This window comes from Salvelinus fontinalis, unplaced genomic scaffold (assembly GCF_029448725.1).
Source record: "Salvelinus fontinalis isolate EN_2023a unplaced genomic scaffold, ASM2944872v1 scaffold_0743, whole genome shotgun sequence".
NCBI classification, from domain to species: domain Eukaryota; kingdom Metazoa; phylum Chordata; class Actinopteri; order Salmoniformes; family Salmonidae; genus Salvelinus; species Salvelinus fontinalis.
Genome location: NW_026600952.1, coordinates 72,260 through 90,273, shown reverse-complemented (window position 1 = coordinate 90,273; position 18,014 = coordinate 72,260). Strand labels below are relative to the sequence as shown.

Sequence of the window (18,014 nt, the reverse complement as noted above, 5' to 3'; positions counted from 1 at the left end):
AGCCCTGATTCCCTGTTTAAGGCTGAGTGTTCGGGGACTCGTTCTATTCCACGTCCAGAAGCCCTGATTCCCTGTTTAAGGCTGAGTGTTCGGGGACTCGTTCTATTCCACGTCCAGAAGCCCTGATTCCCTGTTAAGGCTGAGTGTTCGGGGACTCGTTCTATTCCACGTCCAGAAGCCCTGATTCCCTGTTTCAGGCTGAGTGTTCGGGGACTCGTTCTATTCCACGTCCAGACGCCCTGATTCCCTGTTTAAGGCTGAGTGTTCGGGGACTCGTTCTATTCCACGTCCAGAAGCCCTGATTCCCTGTTTAAGGCTGAGTGTTCGGGGACTCGTTCTATTCCACGTCCAGAAGCCCTGATTCCCTGTTTAAGGCTGAGTGTTCGGGGACTCGTTCTATTCCATGTCCAGAAGCCCTGATTCCCTGTTTAAGGCTGAGTGTTCGGGGACTCGTTCTATTCCACGTCCAGAAGCTCTGATTCCCTGTTAAGGCTGAGTGTTCGGGGACTCGTTCTATTCCACGTCCAGAAGCCCTAATTCCCTGTTCCAGGCTGAGTGTTCGGGGACTCATTCTATTCCACGTCCAGACGCCCTGATTCCCTGTTTAAGGCTGAGTGTTCGGGGACTCGTTCTATTCCACGTCCAGAAGCCCTGATTCCCTGTTTAAGGCTGAGTGTTCGGGGACTCGTTCTATTCCACGTCCAGAAGCCCTGATTCCCTGTTTCAGGCTGAGTGTTCGGGGACTCGTTCTATTCCACGTCCAGACGCCCTGATTCCCTGTTTAAGGCTGAGTGTTCAGGGACTCGTTCTATTCCACGTCCAGAAGCCCTGATTCCCTGTTTAAGGCTGAGTGTTCGGGGACTCATTCTATTCCACGTCCAGACGCCCTGATTCCCTGTTTAAGGCTGAGTGTTCGGGGACTCGTTCTATTCCACGTCCAGAAGCCCTGATTCCCTGTTTAAGGCTGAGTGTTCGGGGACTCGTTCTATTCCACGTCCAGACGCCCTGATTCCCTGTTTAAGGCTGAGTGTTCGGGGACTCGTTCTATTCCACGTCCAGACGCCCTGATTCCCTGTTTAAGGCTGAGTGTTCGGGGACTCGTTCTATTCCACGTCCAGACGCCCTCAGCAGTCCACCACCACCTTATACAATTATAAAGGTCTTTCATACCTGAGTTCTGTATCTAATAGATAGTAACAGTGTGTTATTACCTGAGAAACAGGTGAATAGTTAGTAGTGAGGTATGATGGTTACCTGAGTTCTGTATCTAATAGATAGTAACAGTGTTATTACCTGTATCTAATAGATAGTAACAGGGTGTTATTACCTGTATCTAATAGATAGTAACAGGGTGTTATTACCTGTATCTAATAGATAGTAACAGTGTTATTACCTGTATCTAATAGATAGTAACAGTGTTATTACCTGTATCTAATAGATAGTAACAGTGTTATTACCTGAGAAACAGGTGAATAATTAGTAGTGAGGTATGATGGTTACCTGAGTTCTGTATGTAATAGATAGTAACAGGGTGTTATTACCTGAGAAACAGGTGAATAGTTAGTGAGGTATGATGGTTACCTGAGTTCTGTATCTAATAGATAGTAACAGGGTGTTATTACCTGAGAAACAGGTGAATAGTGAGGTATGATGGTTACCTGAGTTCTGTATCTAATAGATAGTAACAGGGTGTTATTACCTGAGAAACAGGTGAATAGTGAGGTATGATGGTTACCTGAGTTCTGTATGTAATAGATAGTAACAGGGTGTTATTACCTGAGAAACAGGTGAATAGTTAGTGAGGTATGATGGTTACCTGAGTTCTGTATCTAATAGATAGTAACAGGGTGTTATTACCTGAGAAACAGGTGAATAGTGAGGTATGATGGTTACCTGAGTTCTGTATGTAATAGATAGTAACAGGGTGTTATTACCTGAGAAACAGGTGAATAGTTAGTGAGGTATGATGGTTACCTGAGTTCTGTATCTAATAGATAGTAACAGGGTGTTATTACCTGAGAAACAGGTGAATAGTGAGGTATGATGGTTACCTGAGTTCTGTATGTACTGGAACAGCCCGGTGCGGAGGTCGTCAGAGCTGTGTTCTGTCCTGGGGGAGGGGGACTCAGGGGAGGGGGTTGACTGGGTGTCAAAGTGGGGCTTTTCCTCTTCAGCCCCAGACCCAGCCCCAGTCCCAGATCCAGACCCAGTCCCAGTCCCAGAACCAGTCCCAGCCCCAGACCCAGACCCAGTCCCAGACCCTGACCCAGTCCCAGTCCCAGATCCAGACCCAGACCCCTGGTTCTTCTGGAGGTAGGCCTGAAGGTGTTCATACACCAGCCTCAGACAGTTTACATGCTCCTGGCCCCAGAACACCTAAACAGACACAAAGAGAATATTACATGACAGGGTACTACTATATAGGGTAAGATGGGGTTGGGGGTTAAGGTTGGGGTTGGGGGTTAAGAATGGGGGTTAAGGATGGGGTTGGGGGTTAAGGATGGGGGTTAAGGATGGGGTTGGGGGTTAAGAATGGGGTTGGGGGTTAAGGATGGGGTTGGGGGTTTAGGATGGGGGTTAAGGATGGGTTGGGGGTTAAGGATGGGGTTGGGGGTTAAGAATGGGGGTTAAGGATGGGGTTGGGGGTTAAGGATGGGGGTTAAGGATGGGGTTGGGGGTTAAGGATGGGGTTGGGGGTTAAGGATGGGGTTGGGGGTTTAGGATGGGGGTTAAGGATGGGTTGGGGGTTAAGGATGGGGTTGGGGGTAAGAATGGGGGTTAAGGATGGGGTTGGGGGTTAAGGATGGGGGTTAAGGATGGGGCTGGGGGTTAAGGATGGGGTTGGGGGTTAAGGATGGGGTTGGGGGTTAAGAATGGGGGTTAAGGATGGGGTTGGGGGTTAAGGATGGGGGTTAAGGATGGGGTTGGGGGTTAAGGATGGGGTTGGGGGTTAAGGATGGGGTTGGGGTTTAGGATGGGGGTTAAGGATGGGGTTGGGGGTTAAGGATGGGGTTGGGGTAAAGGATGGGGTTGGGGGTTTAGGATGGGGTTGGGGGTTAAGGATGGAGTTGGGGGTTAAGGATGGGGGTTAAGGATGGGGTTGGGGGTTAAGGATGGGGGTTAAGGATGGAGTTGGGGGTTAAGGATGGGGTTGGGGGTTAATGATGGGGTTGGGGGTTAAGGATGGGGGTTAAGGATGGGGTTGGGGGTTTAGGATGGGGTTGGGGGCTAAGGATGGGGGTTAAGGATGGGGTTGGGGGTTTAGGATGGGGTTGGGGGTTAAGGATGGGGGTTTAGGATGGGGTTGGGGGTTAAGGATGGGGGTTAAGGATGGGGTTGGGGGTTTAGGATGGGGTTGGGGGTTTAGGATGGGGGTTTAGGATGGGGTTGGGGGTTAAGGGTGGGGGTTAAGGATGGGGTTGGGGGTTTAGGATGGGGTTGGGGGTTAAGAATGGGGGTTAAGGATGGGGTTGGGGTTAAGGATGGGGTTGTGGGTTAAGAATGGGGTTGGGGGTTAAGGATGGGGGTTAAGGGTGGGGTTGGGGGTTAAGGATGGGGTTGGGGGTTTAGGATGGGGGTTAAGGATGGGGTTGGGGGTTAAGGATGGGGTTGGGGGTTAAGGATGGGGTTGGGGGTAAAGGATGGGGGTTAAGGATGGGGTTGGGGGTTTAGGATGGGGTTGGGGGTTAAGGATGGGGTTGGGGGTTAAGGATGGGGTTGGGGGTAAAGGATGGAGTTGGGGGTTAAGGATGGGGTTGGGGGTTAAGGATGGAGTTGGGGGTTAAGGATGGGGTTGGGGGTTAAGGGTGGGGTTGGGGGTTTAGGATGGGGTTGGGGGTTTAGGATGGGGTTGGGGGTTAAGGATGGGGTTGGGGGTTAAGGATGGGGTTGGGGGTAAAGGATGGAGTTGGGGGTTAAGGATGGGGTTGGGGGTTTAGGATGGGGTTGGGGGTTTAGGATGGGGTTGGGGGTTAAGGATGGGGTTGGGGGTTAAGGATGGGGTTGGGGGTTAAGGATGGGGGTTAAGGATGGGGTTGGGGGTTTAGGATGGGGTTGGGGGTTTAGGATGGGGTTGGGGGTTAAGAATGGCGGTTAAGGATGGGGTTGGGGGTTAAGAATGGGGGTTAAGGATGGGGTTGGGGGTTAAGAATGGGGGTTAAGGATGGGGTTGGGGGTTAAGAATGGGGGTTAAGGATGGGGTTGGGGGTTTAGGATGGGGTTGGGGGTTAAGGATGGGGTTGGGGGTAAGGATGGGGTTGGGGGTTAAGGATGGGGGTTAAGGATGGGGTTGGGGGTTAAGGATGGGGGTTAAGGATGGGGTTGGGGGTTTAGGATGGGGTTGGGGGTTAAGGATGGGGGTTTAAGATGGGGTTGGGGGTTAAGGATGGGGGTTAAGGGTTTAGGATGGGGTTGGGGGTTTAGGATGGGGGTTTAGGATGGGGTTGGGGGTTAAGGGTGGGGGTTAAGGATGGGGTTGGGGGTAAGGATGGGGTTGGGGGTAAGGATGGGGGTTAAGGATGGGGTTGGGGGTTTAGGATGGGGTTGGGGGTAAAGGATGGGGGTTAAGGATGGGGTTGGGGGTTAAGGATGGGGGTTAAGGATGGGGTTGGGGGTTTAGGATGAGGGTTAAGGATGGGGGTTAAGGATGGGGTTTGGGGTTAAGGATGGAGTTGGGGGTTAAGAATGGGGGTTAAGGATGGGGTTGGGGGTTAAGGATGGAGTTGGGGTTAAGGATGGGTTTGGGGGTTAAGGATGGAGTTGGGGGTTAAGGATGGGGTTGGGCGTTAAGGATGGGGTTGGGGGTTAAGGATGGGGTTGGGGGTTTAGGATGGAGTTGGGGGTTAAGGATGGGGGTTAAGGATGGGGTTGGGGGTTTAGGATGGGGTTGGGGTTGGGGGTTAAGGATGGGGTTGGGGGTTAAGGATGGGGTTGGGGGTTAAGGATGGGGTTGGGGGTTAAGGATGGGGTTGGGGGTTAAGGATGGAGTTGGGGTTAAGGATGGGGTTGGGGGTTAAGGATGGAGTTGGGCGTTAAGGATGGGGTTGGGGCTGGGGGTTAAGGATGGGGTTGGGGGTTAAGGATGGGGTTGGGGGTTAAAGGATGGAGTTGGGGGTTAAGGATGGGGTTGGGGGTTAAGGATGGGGTTGGGCGTTAAGGATGGGGTTGGGGCTGGGGGTTAAGGATGGGGTTGGATGGAGTTGGGACTGGGGGTTAAGCATGGAGTTGGGGATTAAGGATGGGGCTGGGGGTTAAGGATGGGGTTGGGGGTTTAGGATGGGGTTGGGGCTGGGGGTTAAGGATGGGGTTGGGGGTTAAGGATGGGGCTGGGGGTTAAGGATGGGGCTGGGGGTTAAGGATGGGGTTGGATGGAGTTGGGACTGGGGGTTAAGCATGGAGTTGGGGATTAAGGATGGGGTTGGGGATTAAGGATGGGGTTGGGGTTAAGAATGGGGGTTAAGGATGGGGGTGGGGGTTTAGGATGGGGATTAGGGATGAGGTTTGAACGGGAAGGCAGGAATCTCTGAGTCAGAAAACAGTGGACACACGGAACCAGACTGGGCTGGACTCTGCTGTGGAGGAGGGTGACTACATGTGAAAATAGTTGACACACGGAACCAGACTGGGCTGGACTCTGCTGTGGAGGAGGGTGACTAAATGTAAGAACAGGAACATGTGGGGATTTCTCAGGTCTGGAGCTGCAACGGAAGGAATTCGTGTGGTTTTTTGGTACAAGACTTCATTAAAACACCACAAACACTCCGTATTTGCAGAAGGAAATGTATGATGATGTGATAAGTGTTGAGTCGGGAGTGATGTTTCTGTTAATGGCACGCTATACGTGCATTAGACAAAACGTCAAGAAGTTTCCCCTTGCTGTAATGTGGACTACTTACTGTAACACGCTAACGGGAAGAAGTACCAGTCTGTAATGTGGACTACTTACTGTAACACGCTAACGGGAAGAAGTACCAGTCTGTAATGTGGACTACTTACAGTAACACGCTAACGGGAAGAAGTACCAGTCTTTAATGTGGACTACTTACTGTAACACGCTAACGGGAAGAAGTACCAGTCTGTAATGTGGACTACTTACAGTAACACGCTAACGGGAAGAAGTACCAGTCTGTAATGTGGACTACTTACAGTAACACGCTAACGGGAAGAAGTACCAGTCTTTAATGTGGACTACTTACAGTAACACGCTAACGGAAAGAAGTACCAGTCTGTAATGTGGACTACTTACTGTAACACGCTAACGGGAAGAAGTACCAGTCTTTAATGTGGACTATTTACAGTAACACGCTAACGGGAAGAAGTACCAGTCTTTAATATGGACTACTTACAGTAACACGCTAACGGAAAGAAGTACCAGTCTTTAATGTGGACTACTTACAGTAACACGCTAACGGGAAGAAGTACCAGTCTGTAATGTGGACTACTTACAGTAACACGCTAACGGGAAGAAGTACCAGTCTTTAATGTGGACTACTTACTGTAACACGCTAACGGGAAGAAGTACCAGTCTTTAATGTGGACTACTTACAGTAACACGCTAACGGGAAGAAGTACCAGTCTTTAATGTGGACTACTTACAGTAACACGCTAACGGGAAGAAGTACCAGTCTGTAATGTGGACTACTTACAGTAACACGCTAACGGGAAGAAGTACCAGTCTTTAATGTGGACTACTTACTGTAACACGCTAACGGGAAGAAGTACCAGTCTGTAATGTGGACTACTTACAGTAACACGCTAACGGGAAGAAGTACCAGTCTGTAATGTGGACTACTTACAGTAACACGCTAACGGGAAGAAGTACCAGTCTTTAATGTGGACTACTTACAGTAACACGCTAACGGGAAGAAGTACCAGTCTGTAATGTGGACTACTTACAGTAACACGCTAACGGGAAGAAGTACCAGTCTGTAATGTGGACTACTTACTGTAACACGCTAACGGGAAGAAGTACCAGTCTGTAATGTGGACTACTTACTGTAACACGCTAACGGGAAGAAGTACCAGTCTGTAATGTGGACTACTTACAGTAACACACTAACGGAAAGAAGTACCAGTCTGTAATGTGGACTACTTACTGTAACACGCTAACGGGAAGAAGTACCAGTCTGTAATGTGGACTACTTACAGTAACACGCTAACGGGAAGAAGTACCAGTCTTTAATGTGGACTACTTACAGTAACACGCTAACGGGAAGAAGTACCGGTCTGTAATGTGGACTACTTACAGTAACACGCTAACGGGAAGAAGTACCAGTCTTTAATGTGGACTACTTACAGTAACACGCTAACGGAAAGAAGTACCAGTCTGTAATGTGGACTACTTACAGTAACACGCTAACGGGAAGAAGTACCAGTCTTTAATGTGGACTACTTACAGTAACACACTAACAGTAGAAGTACCAGTCTTTAATGTGGACTACTTACAGTAACACACTAACAGTAGAAGTACCAGTCTTTAATGTGGACTACTTACAGTAACACGCTAACGGGAAGAAGTACCAGTCTGTAATGTGGACTACTTACAGTAACACGCTAACGGGAAGAAGTACCAGTCTGTAATGTGGACTACTTACAGTAACACGCTAACGGGAAGAAGTACCAGTCTTTAATGTGGACTACTTACAGTAACACGCTAACGGGAAGAAGTACCAGTCTTTAATGTGGACTACTTACAGTAACACGCTAACGGGAAGAAGTACCAGTCTGTAATGTGGACTACTTACTGTAACACGCTAACCAGTAGAAGTACCAGTCTGTAATGTGGACTACTTACAGTAACACGCTAACGGGAAGAAGTACCAGTCTGTAATGTGGACTACTTACTGTAACACGCTAACGGGAAGAAGTACCAGTCTGTAATGTGGACTACTTACAGTAACACGCTAACGGGAAGAAGTACCAGTCTTTAATGTGGACTACTTACAGTAACACGCTAACGGGAAGAAGTACCAGTCTGTAATGTGGACTACTTACAGTAACACGCTAACGGGAAGAAGTACCAGTCTTTAATGTGGACTACTTACAGTAACACGCTAACGGGAAGAAGTACCAGTCTTTAATGTGGACTACTTACAGTAACACGCTAACGGGAAGAAGTACCAGTCTAATGTGGACTACTTACTGTAACACGCTAACGGGAAGAAGTACCAGTCTGTAATGTGGACTACTTACAGTAACACGCTAACGGGAAGAAGTACCAGTCTGTAATGTGGACTACTTACTGTAACACGCTAATGGGAAGAAGTACCAGTCTGTAATGTGGACTACTTACTGTAACACGCTAACCAGTAGAAGTACCAGTCTGTAATGTGGACTACTTACTGTAACACGCTAACCAGTAGAAGTACCAGTCTGTAATGTGGACTACTTACAGTAACACGCTAACGGGAAGAAGTACCAGTCTTTAATGTGGACTACTTACTGTAACACGCTAACGGGAAGAAGTACCAGTCTTTAATGTGGACTACTTACAGTAACACGCTAACGGGAAGAAGTACCAGTCTTTAATGTGGACTACTTACTGTAACACGCTAACGGGAAGAAGTACCAGTCTGTAATGTGGACTACTTACTGTAACACGCTAACCAGTAGAAGTACCAGTCTGTAATGTGGACTACTTACTGTAACACGCTAACCAGTAGAAGTACCAGTCTGTAATGTGGACTACTTACAGTAACACGCTAACGGGAAGAAGTACCAGTCTGTAATGTGGACTACTTACAGTAACACGCTAACGGGAAGAAGTACCAGTCTGTAATGTGGACTACTTACAGTAACACGCTAACGGGAAGAAGTACCAGTCTTTAATGTGGACTATTTACAGTAACACGCTAACGGGAAGAAGTACCAGTCTGTAATGTGGACTACTTACAGTAACACGCTAACGGGAAGAAGTACCAGTCTGTAATGTGGACTACTTACAGTAACACGCTAACGGGAAGAAGTACCAGTCTGTAATGTGGACTACTTACTGTAACACGCTAACCAGTAGAAGTACCAGTCTTTAATGTGGACTACTTACAGTAACACGCTAACGGGAAGAAGTACCAGTCTGTAATGTGGACTACTTACAGTAACACGCTAACGGGAAGAAGTACCAGTCTTTAATGTGGACTACTTACAGTAACACGCTAACGGAAAGAAGTACCAGTCTTTAATGTGGACTACTTACTGTAACACGCTAACGGGAAGAAGTACCAGTCTGTAATGTGGACTACTTACTGTAACACGCTAACGGGAAGAAGTACCAGTCTGTAATGTGGACTACTTACAGTAACACGCTAACGGGAAGAAGTACCAGTCTGTAATGTGGACTACTTACAGTAACACACTAACGGAAAGAAGTACCAGTCTTTAATGTGGACTACTTACTGTAACACGCTAACGGGAAGAAGTACCAGTCTTTAATGTGGACTACTTACAGTAACACGCTAACGGGAAGAAGTACCAGTCTTTAATGTGGACTACTTACTGTAACACGCTAACGGGAAGAAGTACCAGTCTGTAATGTGGACTACTTACTGTAACACGCTAACGGGAAGAAGTACCAGTCTTTAATGTGGACTACTTACAGTAACACGCTAACGGGAAGAAGTACCAGTCTGTAATGTGGACTACTCACAGTAACACGCTAACGGGAAGAAGTACCAGTCTTTAATGTGGACTACTTACTGTAACACGCTAACGGGAAGAAGTACCAGTCTGTAATGTGGACTACTTACTGTAACACGCTAACCAGTAGAAGTACCAGTCTGTAATGTGGACTACTTACTGTAACACGCTAACCAGTAGAAGTACCAGTCTGTAATGTGGACTACTTACTGTAACACGCTAACCAGTAGAAGTACCAGTCTGTAATGTGGACTACTTACTGTAACACGCTAACCAGTAGAAGTACCAGTCTGTAATGTGGACTACTTACTGTAACACGCTAACGGGAAGAAGTACCAGTCTGTAATGTGGACTACTTACTGTAACACGCTAACCAGTAGAAGTACCAGTCTGTAATGTGGACTACTTACAGTAACACGCTAACGGGAAGAAGTACCAGTCTGTAATGTGGACTACTTACAGTAACACGCTAACGGGAAGAAGTACCAGTCTGTAATGTGGACTACTTACTGTAACACGCTAACCAGTAGAAGTACCAGTCTTTAATGTGGACTACTTACAGTAACACGCTAACGGGAAGAAGTACCAGTCTGTAATGTGGACTACTTACAGTAACACGCTAACGGGAAGAAGTACCAGTCTTTAATGTGGACTACTTACAGTAACACGCTAACGGAAAGAAGTACCAGTCTTTAATGTTGACTACTTACTGTAACACGCTAACGGGAAGAAGTACCAGTCTGTAATGTGGACTACTTACTGTAACACGCTAACGGGAAGAAGTACCAGTCTGTAATGTGGACTACTTACAGTAACACGCTAACGGGAAGAAGTACCAGTCTGTAATGTGGACTACTTACAGTAACACACTAACGGAAAGAAGTACCAGTCTTTAATGTGGACTACTTACTGTAACACGCTAACGGGAAGAAGTACCAGTCTTTAATGTGGACTACTTACAGTAACACGCTAACGGGAAGAAGTACCAGTCTTTAATGTGGACTACTTACAGTAACACGCTAACGGGAAGAAGTACCAGTCTTTAATGTGGACTACTTACAGTAACACGCTAACGGGAAGAAGTACCAGTCTTTAATGTGGACTACTTACAGTAACACGCTAACGGGAAGAAGTACCAGTCTGTAATGTGGACTACTTACTGTAACACGCTAACGGGAAGAAGTACCAGTCTGTAATGTGGACTACTTACAGTAACACGCTAACGGGAAGAAGTACCAGTCTTTAATGTGGACTACTTACAGTAACACGCTAACGGGAAGAAGTACCAGTCTGTAATGTGGACTACTTACAGTAACACGCTAACGAGAAGAAGTACCAGTCTTTAATGTGGACTACTTACAGTAACACGCTAACGGGAAGAAGTACCAGTCTGTAATGTGGACTACTTACTGTAACACGCTAACGGGAAGAAGTACCAGTCTGTAATGTGGACTACTTACTGTAACACGCTAACAGTAGAAGTACCAGTCTTTAATGTGGACTACTTACTGTAACACGCTAACGGGAAGAAGTACCAGTCTGTAATGTGGACTACTTACTGTAACACGCTAACAGTAGAAGTACCAGTCTTTAATGTGGACTACTTACTGTAACACGCTAACGGGAAGAAGTACCAGTCTGTAATGTGGACTACTTACTGTAACACGCTAACGGGAAGAAGTACCAGTCTGTAATGTGGACTACTTACAGTAACACGCTAACGGGAAGAAGTACCAGTCTTTAATGTGGACTACTTACTGTAACACGCTAACGGGAAGAAGTACCAGTCTGTAATGTGGACTACTTACAGTAACACACTAACGGGAAGAAGTACCAGTCTGTAATGTGGACTACTTACTGTAACACGCTAACCAGTAGAAGTACCAGTCTGTAATGTGGACTACTTACAGTAACACGCTAACGGGAAGAAGTACCAGTCTTTAATGTGGACTACTTACTGTAACACGCTAACGGGAAGAAGTACCAGTCTGTAATGTGGACTACTTACAGTAACACACTAACGGGAAGAAGTACCAGTCTAATGTGGACTACTTACTGTAACACGCTAACGGGAAGAAGTACCAGTCTGTAATGTGGACTACTTACAGTAACACGCTAACGGGAAGAAGTACCAGTCTGTAATGTGGACTACTTACTGTAACACGCTAATGGGAAGAAGTACCAGTCTGTAATGTGGACTACTTACTGTAACACGCTAACCAGTAGAAGTACCAGTCTGTAATGTGGACTACTTACTGTAACACGCTAACCAGTAGAAGTACCAGTCTGTAATGTGGACTACTTACAGTAACACGCTAACGGGAAGAAGTACCAGTCTTTAATGTGGACTACTTACTGTAACACGCTAACGGGAAGAAGTACCAGTCTTTAATGTGGACTACTTACAGTAACACGCTAACGGGAAGAAGTACCAGTCTTTAATGTGGACTACTTACTGTAACACGCTAACGGGAAGAAGTACCAGTCTGTAATGTGGACTACTTACTGTAACACGCTAACCAGTAGAAGTACCAGTCTGTAATGTGGACTACTTACTGTAACACGCTAACCAGTAGAAGTACCAGTCTGTAATGTGGACTACTTACAGTAACACGCTAACGGGAAGAAGTACCAGTCTGTAATGTGGACTACTTACAGTAACACGCTAACGGGAAGAAGTACCAGTCTGTAATGTGGACTACTTACAGTAACACGCTAACGGGAAGAAGTACCAGTCTTTAATGTGGACTATTTACAGTAACACGCTAACGGGAAGAAGTACCAGTCTGTAATGTGGACTACTTACAGTAACACGCTAACGGGAAGAAGTACCAGTCTGTAATGTGGACTACTTACAGTAACACGCTAACGGGAAGAAGTACCAGTCTGTAATGTGGACTACTTACTGTAACACGCTAACCAGTAGAAGTACCAGTCTTTAATGTGGACTACTTACAGTAACACGCTAACGGGAAGAAGTACCAGTCTGTAATGTGGACTACTTACAGTAACACGCTAACGGGAAGAAGTACCAGTCTTTAATGTGGACTACTTACAGTAACACGCTAACGGAAAGAAGTACCAGTCTGTAATGTGGACTACTTACTGTAACACGCTAACGGGAAGAAGTACCAGTCTGTAATGTGGACTACTTACAGTAACACGCTAACGGGAAGAAGTACCAGTCTTTAATGTGGACTACTTACTGTAACACGCTAACGGGAAGAAGTACCAGTCTGTAATGTGGACTACTTACAGTAACACACTAACGGGAAGAAGTACCAGTCTGTAATGTGGACTACTTACTGTAACACGCTAACGGGAAGAAGTACCAGTCTGTAATGTGGACTACTTACTGTAACACGCTAACGGGAAGAAGTACCAGTCTGTAATGTGGACTACTTACTGTAACACGCTAACGGGAAGAAGTACCAGTCTTTAATGTGGACTACTTACTGTAACACGCTAACGGAAAGAAGTACCAGTCTGTAATGTGGACTACTTACAGTAACACGCTAACGGGAAGAAGTACCAGTCTTTAATGTGGACTACTTACTGTAACACGCTAACGGAAAGAAGTACCAGTCTGTAATGTGGACTACTTACAGTGACACGCTAACGGGAAGAAGTACCAGTCTGTAATGTGGACTACTTACTGTAACACGCTAACCAGTAGAAGTACCAGTCTGTAATGTGGACTACTTACAGTAACACGCTAACGGGAAGAAGTACCAGTCTGTAATGTGGACTACTTACTGTAACACGCTAACGGGAAGAAGTACCAGTCTGTAATGTGGACTACTTACAGTAACACGCTAACGGGAAGAAGTACCAGTCTTTAATGTGGACTACTTACAGTAACACGCTAACGGGAAGAAGTACCAGTCTGTAATGTGGACTACTTACAGTAACACGCTAACGGGAAGAAGTACCAGTCTTTAATGTGGACTACTTACAGTAACACGCTAACGGGAAGAAGTACCAGTCTTTAATGTGGACTACTTACAGTAACACGCTAACGGGAAGAAGTACCAGTCTAATGTGGACTACTTACTGTAACACGCTAACGGGAAGAAGTACCAGTCTGTAATGTGGACTACTTACAGTAACACGCTAACGGGAAGAAGTACCAGTCTGTAATGTGGACTACTTACTGTAACACGCTAATGGGAAGAAGTACCAGTCTGTAATGTGGACTACTTACTGTAACACGCTAACCAGTAGAAGTACCAGTCTGTAATGTGGACTACTTACTGTAACACGCTAACCAGTAGAAGTACCAGTCTGTAATGTGGACTACTTACAGTAACACGCTAACGGGAAGAAGTACCAGTCTTTAATGTGGACTACTTACTGTAACACGCTAACGGGAAGAAGTACCAGTCTTTAATGTGGACTACTTACAGTAACACGCTAACGGGAAGAAGTACCAGTCTTTAATGTGGACTACTTACTGTAACACGCTAACGGGAAGAAGTACCAGTCTGTAATGTGGACTACTTACTGTAACACGCTAACCAGTAGAAGTACCAGTCTGTAATGTGGACTACTTACTGTAACACGCTAACCAGTAGAAGTACCAGTCTGTAATGTGGACTACTTACAGTAACACGCTAACGGGAAGAAGTACCAGTCTGTAATGTGGACTACTTACAGTAACACGCTAACGGGAAGAAGTACCAGTCTGTAATGTGGACTACTTACAGTAACACGCTAACGGGAAGAAGTACCAGTCTTTAATGTGGACTATTTACAGTAACACGCTAACGGGAAGAAGTACCAGTCTGTAATGTGGACTACTTACAGTAACACGCTAACGGGAAGAAGTACCAGTCTGTAATGTGGACTACTTACAGTAACACGCTAACGGGAAGAAGTACCAGTCTGTAATGTGGACTACTTACTGTAACACGCTAACCAGTAGAAGTACCAGTCTTTAATGTGGACTACTTACAGTAACACGCTAACGGGAAGAAGTACCAGTCTGTAATGTGGACTACTTACAGTAACACGCTAACGGGAAGAAGTACCAGTCTTTAATGTGGACTACTTACAGTAACACGCTAACGGAAAGAAGTACCAGTCTTTAATGTGGACTACTTACTGTAACACGCTAACGGGAAGAAGTACCAGTCTGTAATGTGGACTACTTACTGTAACACGCTAACGGGAAGAAGTACCAGTCTGTAATGTGGACTACTTACAGTAACACGCTAACGGGAAGAAGTACCAGTCTGTAATGTGGACTACTTACAGTAACACACTAACGGAAAGAAGTACCAGTCTTTAATGTGGACTACTTACTGTAACACGCTAACGGGAAGAAGTACCAGTCTTTAATGTGGACTACTTACAGTAACACGCTAACGGGAAGAAGTACCAGTCTTTAATGTGGACTACTTACTGTAACACGCTAACGGGAAGAAGTACCAGTCTGTAATGTGGACTACTTACTGTAACACGCTAACGGGAAGAAGTACCAGTCTTTAATGTGGACTACTTACAGTAACACGCTAACGGGAAGAAGTACCAGTCTGTAATGTGGACTACTTACAGTAACACGCTAACGGGAAGAAGTACCAGTCTTTAATGTGGACTACTTACTGTAACACGCTAACGGGAAGAAGTACCAGTCTGTAATGTGGACTACTTACTGTAACACGCTAACCAGTAGAAGTACCAGTCTGTAATGTGGACTACTTACTGTAACACGCTAACCAGTAGAAGTACCAGTCTGTAATGTGGACTACTTACTGTAACACGCTAACCAGTAGAAGTACCAGTCTGTAATGTGGACTACTTACTGTAACACGCTAACCAGTAGAAGTACCAGTCTGTAATGTGGACTACTTACTGTAACACGCTAACGGGAAGAAGTACCAGTCTGTAATGTGGACTACTTACTGTAACACGCTAACCAGTAGAAGTACCAGTCTGTAATGTGGACTACTTACAGTAACACGCTAACGGGAAGAAGTACCAGTCTGTAATGTGGACTACTTACAGTAACACGCTAACGGGAAGAAGTACCAGTCTGTAATGTGGACTACTTACTGTAACACGCTAACCAGTAGAAGTACCAGTCTTTAATGTGGACTACTTACAGTAACACGCTAACGGGAAGAAGTACCAGTCTGTAATGTGGACTACTTACAGTAACACGCTAACGGGAAGAAGTACCAGTCTTTAATGTGGACTACTTACAGTAACACGCTAACGGAAAGAAGTACCAGTCTTTAATGTGGACTACTTACTGTAACACGCTAACGGGAAGAAGTACCAGTCTGTAATGTGGACTACTTACTGTAACACGCTAACGGGAAGAAGTACCAGTCTGTAATGTGGACTACTTACAGTAACACGCTAACGGGAAGAAGTACCAGTCTGTAATGTGGACTACTTACAGTAACACACTAACGGAAAGAAGTACCAGTCTTTAATGTGGACTACTTACTGTAACACGCTAACGGGAAGAAGTACCAGTCTTTAATGTGGACTACTTACAGTAACACGCTAACGGGAAGAAGTACCAGTCTTTAATGTGGACTACTTACAGTAACACGCTAACGGGAAGAAGTACCAGTCTTTAATGTGGACTACTTACAGTAACACGCTAACGGGAAGAAGTACCAGTCTTTAATGTGGACTACTTACAGTAACACGCTAACGGGAAGAAGTACCAGTCTGTAATGTGGACTACTTACTGTAACACGCTAACGGGAAGAAGTACCAGTCTGTAATGTGGACTACTTACAGTAACACGCTAACGGGAAGAAGTACCAGTCTTTAATGTGGACTACTTACAGTAACACGCTAACGGGAAGAAGTACCAGTCTGTAATGTGGACTACTTACAGTAACACGCTAACGAGAAGAAGTACCAGTCTTTAATGTGGACTACTTACAGTAACACGCTAACGGGAAGAAGTACCAGTCTGTAATGTGGACTACTTACTGTAACACGCTAACGGGAAGAAGTACCAGTCTGTAATGTGGACTACTTACTGTAACACGCTAACAGTAGAAGTACCAGTCTTTAATGTGGACTACTTACTGTAACACGCTAACGGGAAGAAGTACCAGTCTGTAATGTGGACTACTTACTGTAACACGCTAACAGTAGAAGTACCAGTCTTTAATGTGGACTACTTACTGTAACACGCTAACGGGAAGAAGTACCAGTCTGTAATGTGGACTACTTACTGTAACACGCTAACGGGAAGAAGTACCAGTCTGTAATGTGGACTACTTACAGTAACACGCTAACGGGAAGAAGTACCAGTCTTTAATGTGGACTACTTACTGTAACACGCTAACGGGAAGAAGTACCAGTCTGTAATGTGGACTACTTACAGTAACACACTAACGGGAAGAAGTACCAGTCTGTAATGTGGACTACTTACTGTAACACGCTAACGGGAAGAAGTACCAGTCTGTAATGTGGACTACTTACTGTAACACGCTAACGGGAAGAAGTACCAGTCTGTAATGTGGACTACTTACTGTAACACGCTAACGGGAAGAAGTACCAGTCTTTAATGTGGACTACTTACTGTAACACGCTAACGGAAAGAAGTACCAGTCTGTAATGTGGACTACTTACAGTAACACGCTAACGGGAAGAAGTACCAGTCTTTAATGTGGACTACTTACTGTAACACGCTAACGGAAAGAAGTACCAGTCTGTAATGTGGACTACTTACAGTGACACGCTAACGGGAAGAAGTACCAGTCTGTAATGTGGACTACTTACAGTAACACACTAACGGGAAGAAGTACCAGTCTGTAATGTGGACTACTTACAGTAACACGCTAATGGGAAGAAGTACCAGTCTTTAATGTGGACTATTTACTGTAACACGCTAACGGGAAGAAGTACCAGTCTGTAATGTGGACTACTTACAGTAACACGCTAATGGGAAGAAGTACCAGTCTTTAATGTGGACTACTTACAGTAACACGCTAATGGGAAGAAGTACCAGTCTTTCCTAAAGGGACTTTAAGGTTTACGCAACGTGGAGACGGCACCTTGTAACTTTAAATAACTCTAATAACCAGATCAACTAAAGAGAGATGAATAACCAGTAGAGGTCATTAATAACCAGTAGAGGTCATTAGAGTGATGAATAACCAGTAGAGGTCATTAATAACCAGTAGAGGTCATTAATAACCAGTAGAGGTCATTGATAACCAGTAGAAGTCATTAGGGTGATGAATAACCAGTAGAGGTCATTAATAACCAGTAGAGGTCAGTAGGGTGATGAATAACCAGTAGAGGTCATTAGGGTGATGAATAACCAGTAGAGGTCATTAATAACCAGTAGAGGTCAGTAGGGTGATGAATAACCAGTTGAGGTCATTAATAACCCGTAGAGGTCATGGATA

General features: G+C 45.5%; 1 protein-coding gene across 2 annotated transcripts in view; it reads right to left on the bottom strand.

The window, feature by feature from the left end:
- Positions 1-18,014, bottom strand: part of LOC129847165 (intermembrane lipid transfer protein VPS13B-like) — a 48,413-nt gene that overhangs the window by 3,421 nt on the left and 26,978 nt on the right. For both annotated transcript variants that reach the window (XM_055914979.1, XM_055914980.1), the window contains exon 3: positions 2,052-2,376. In XM_055914979.1, the coding sequence (XP_055770954.1) occupies positions 2,052-2,376 (325 nt within the window). The remainder of the gene's footprint in view (positions 1-2,051; positions 2,377-18,014) is intronic.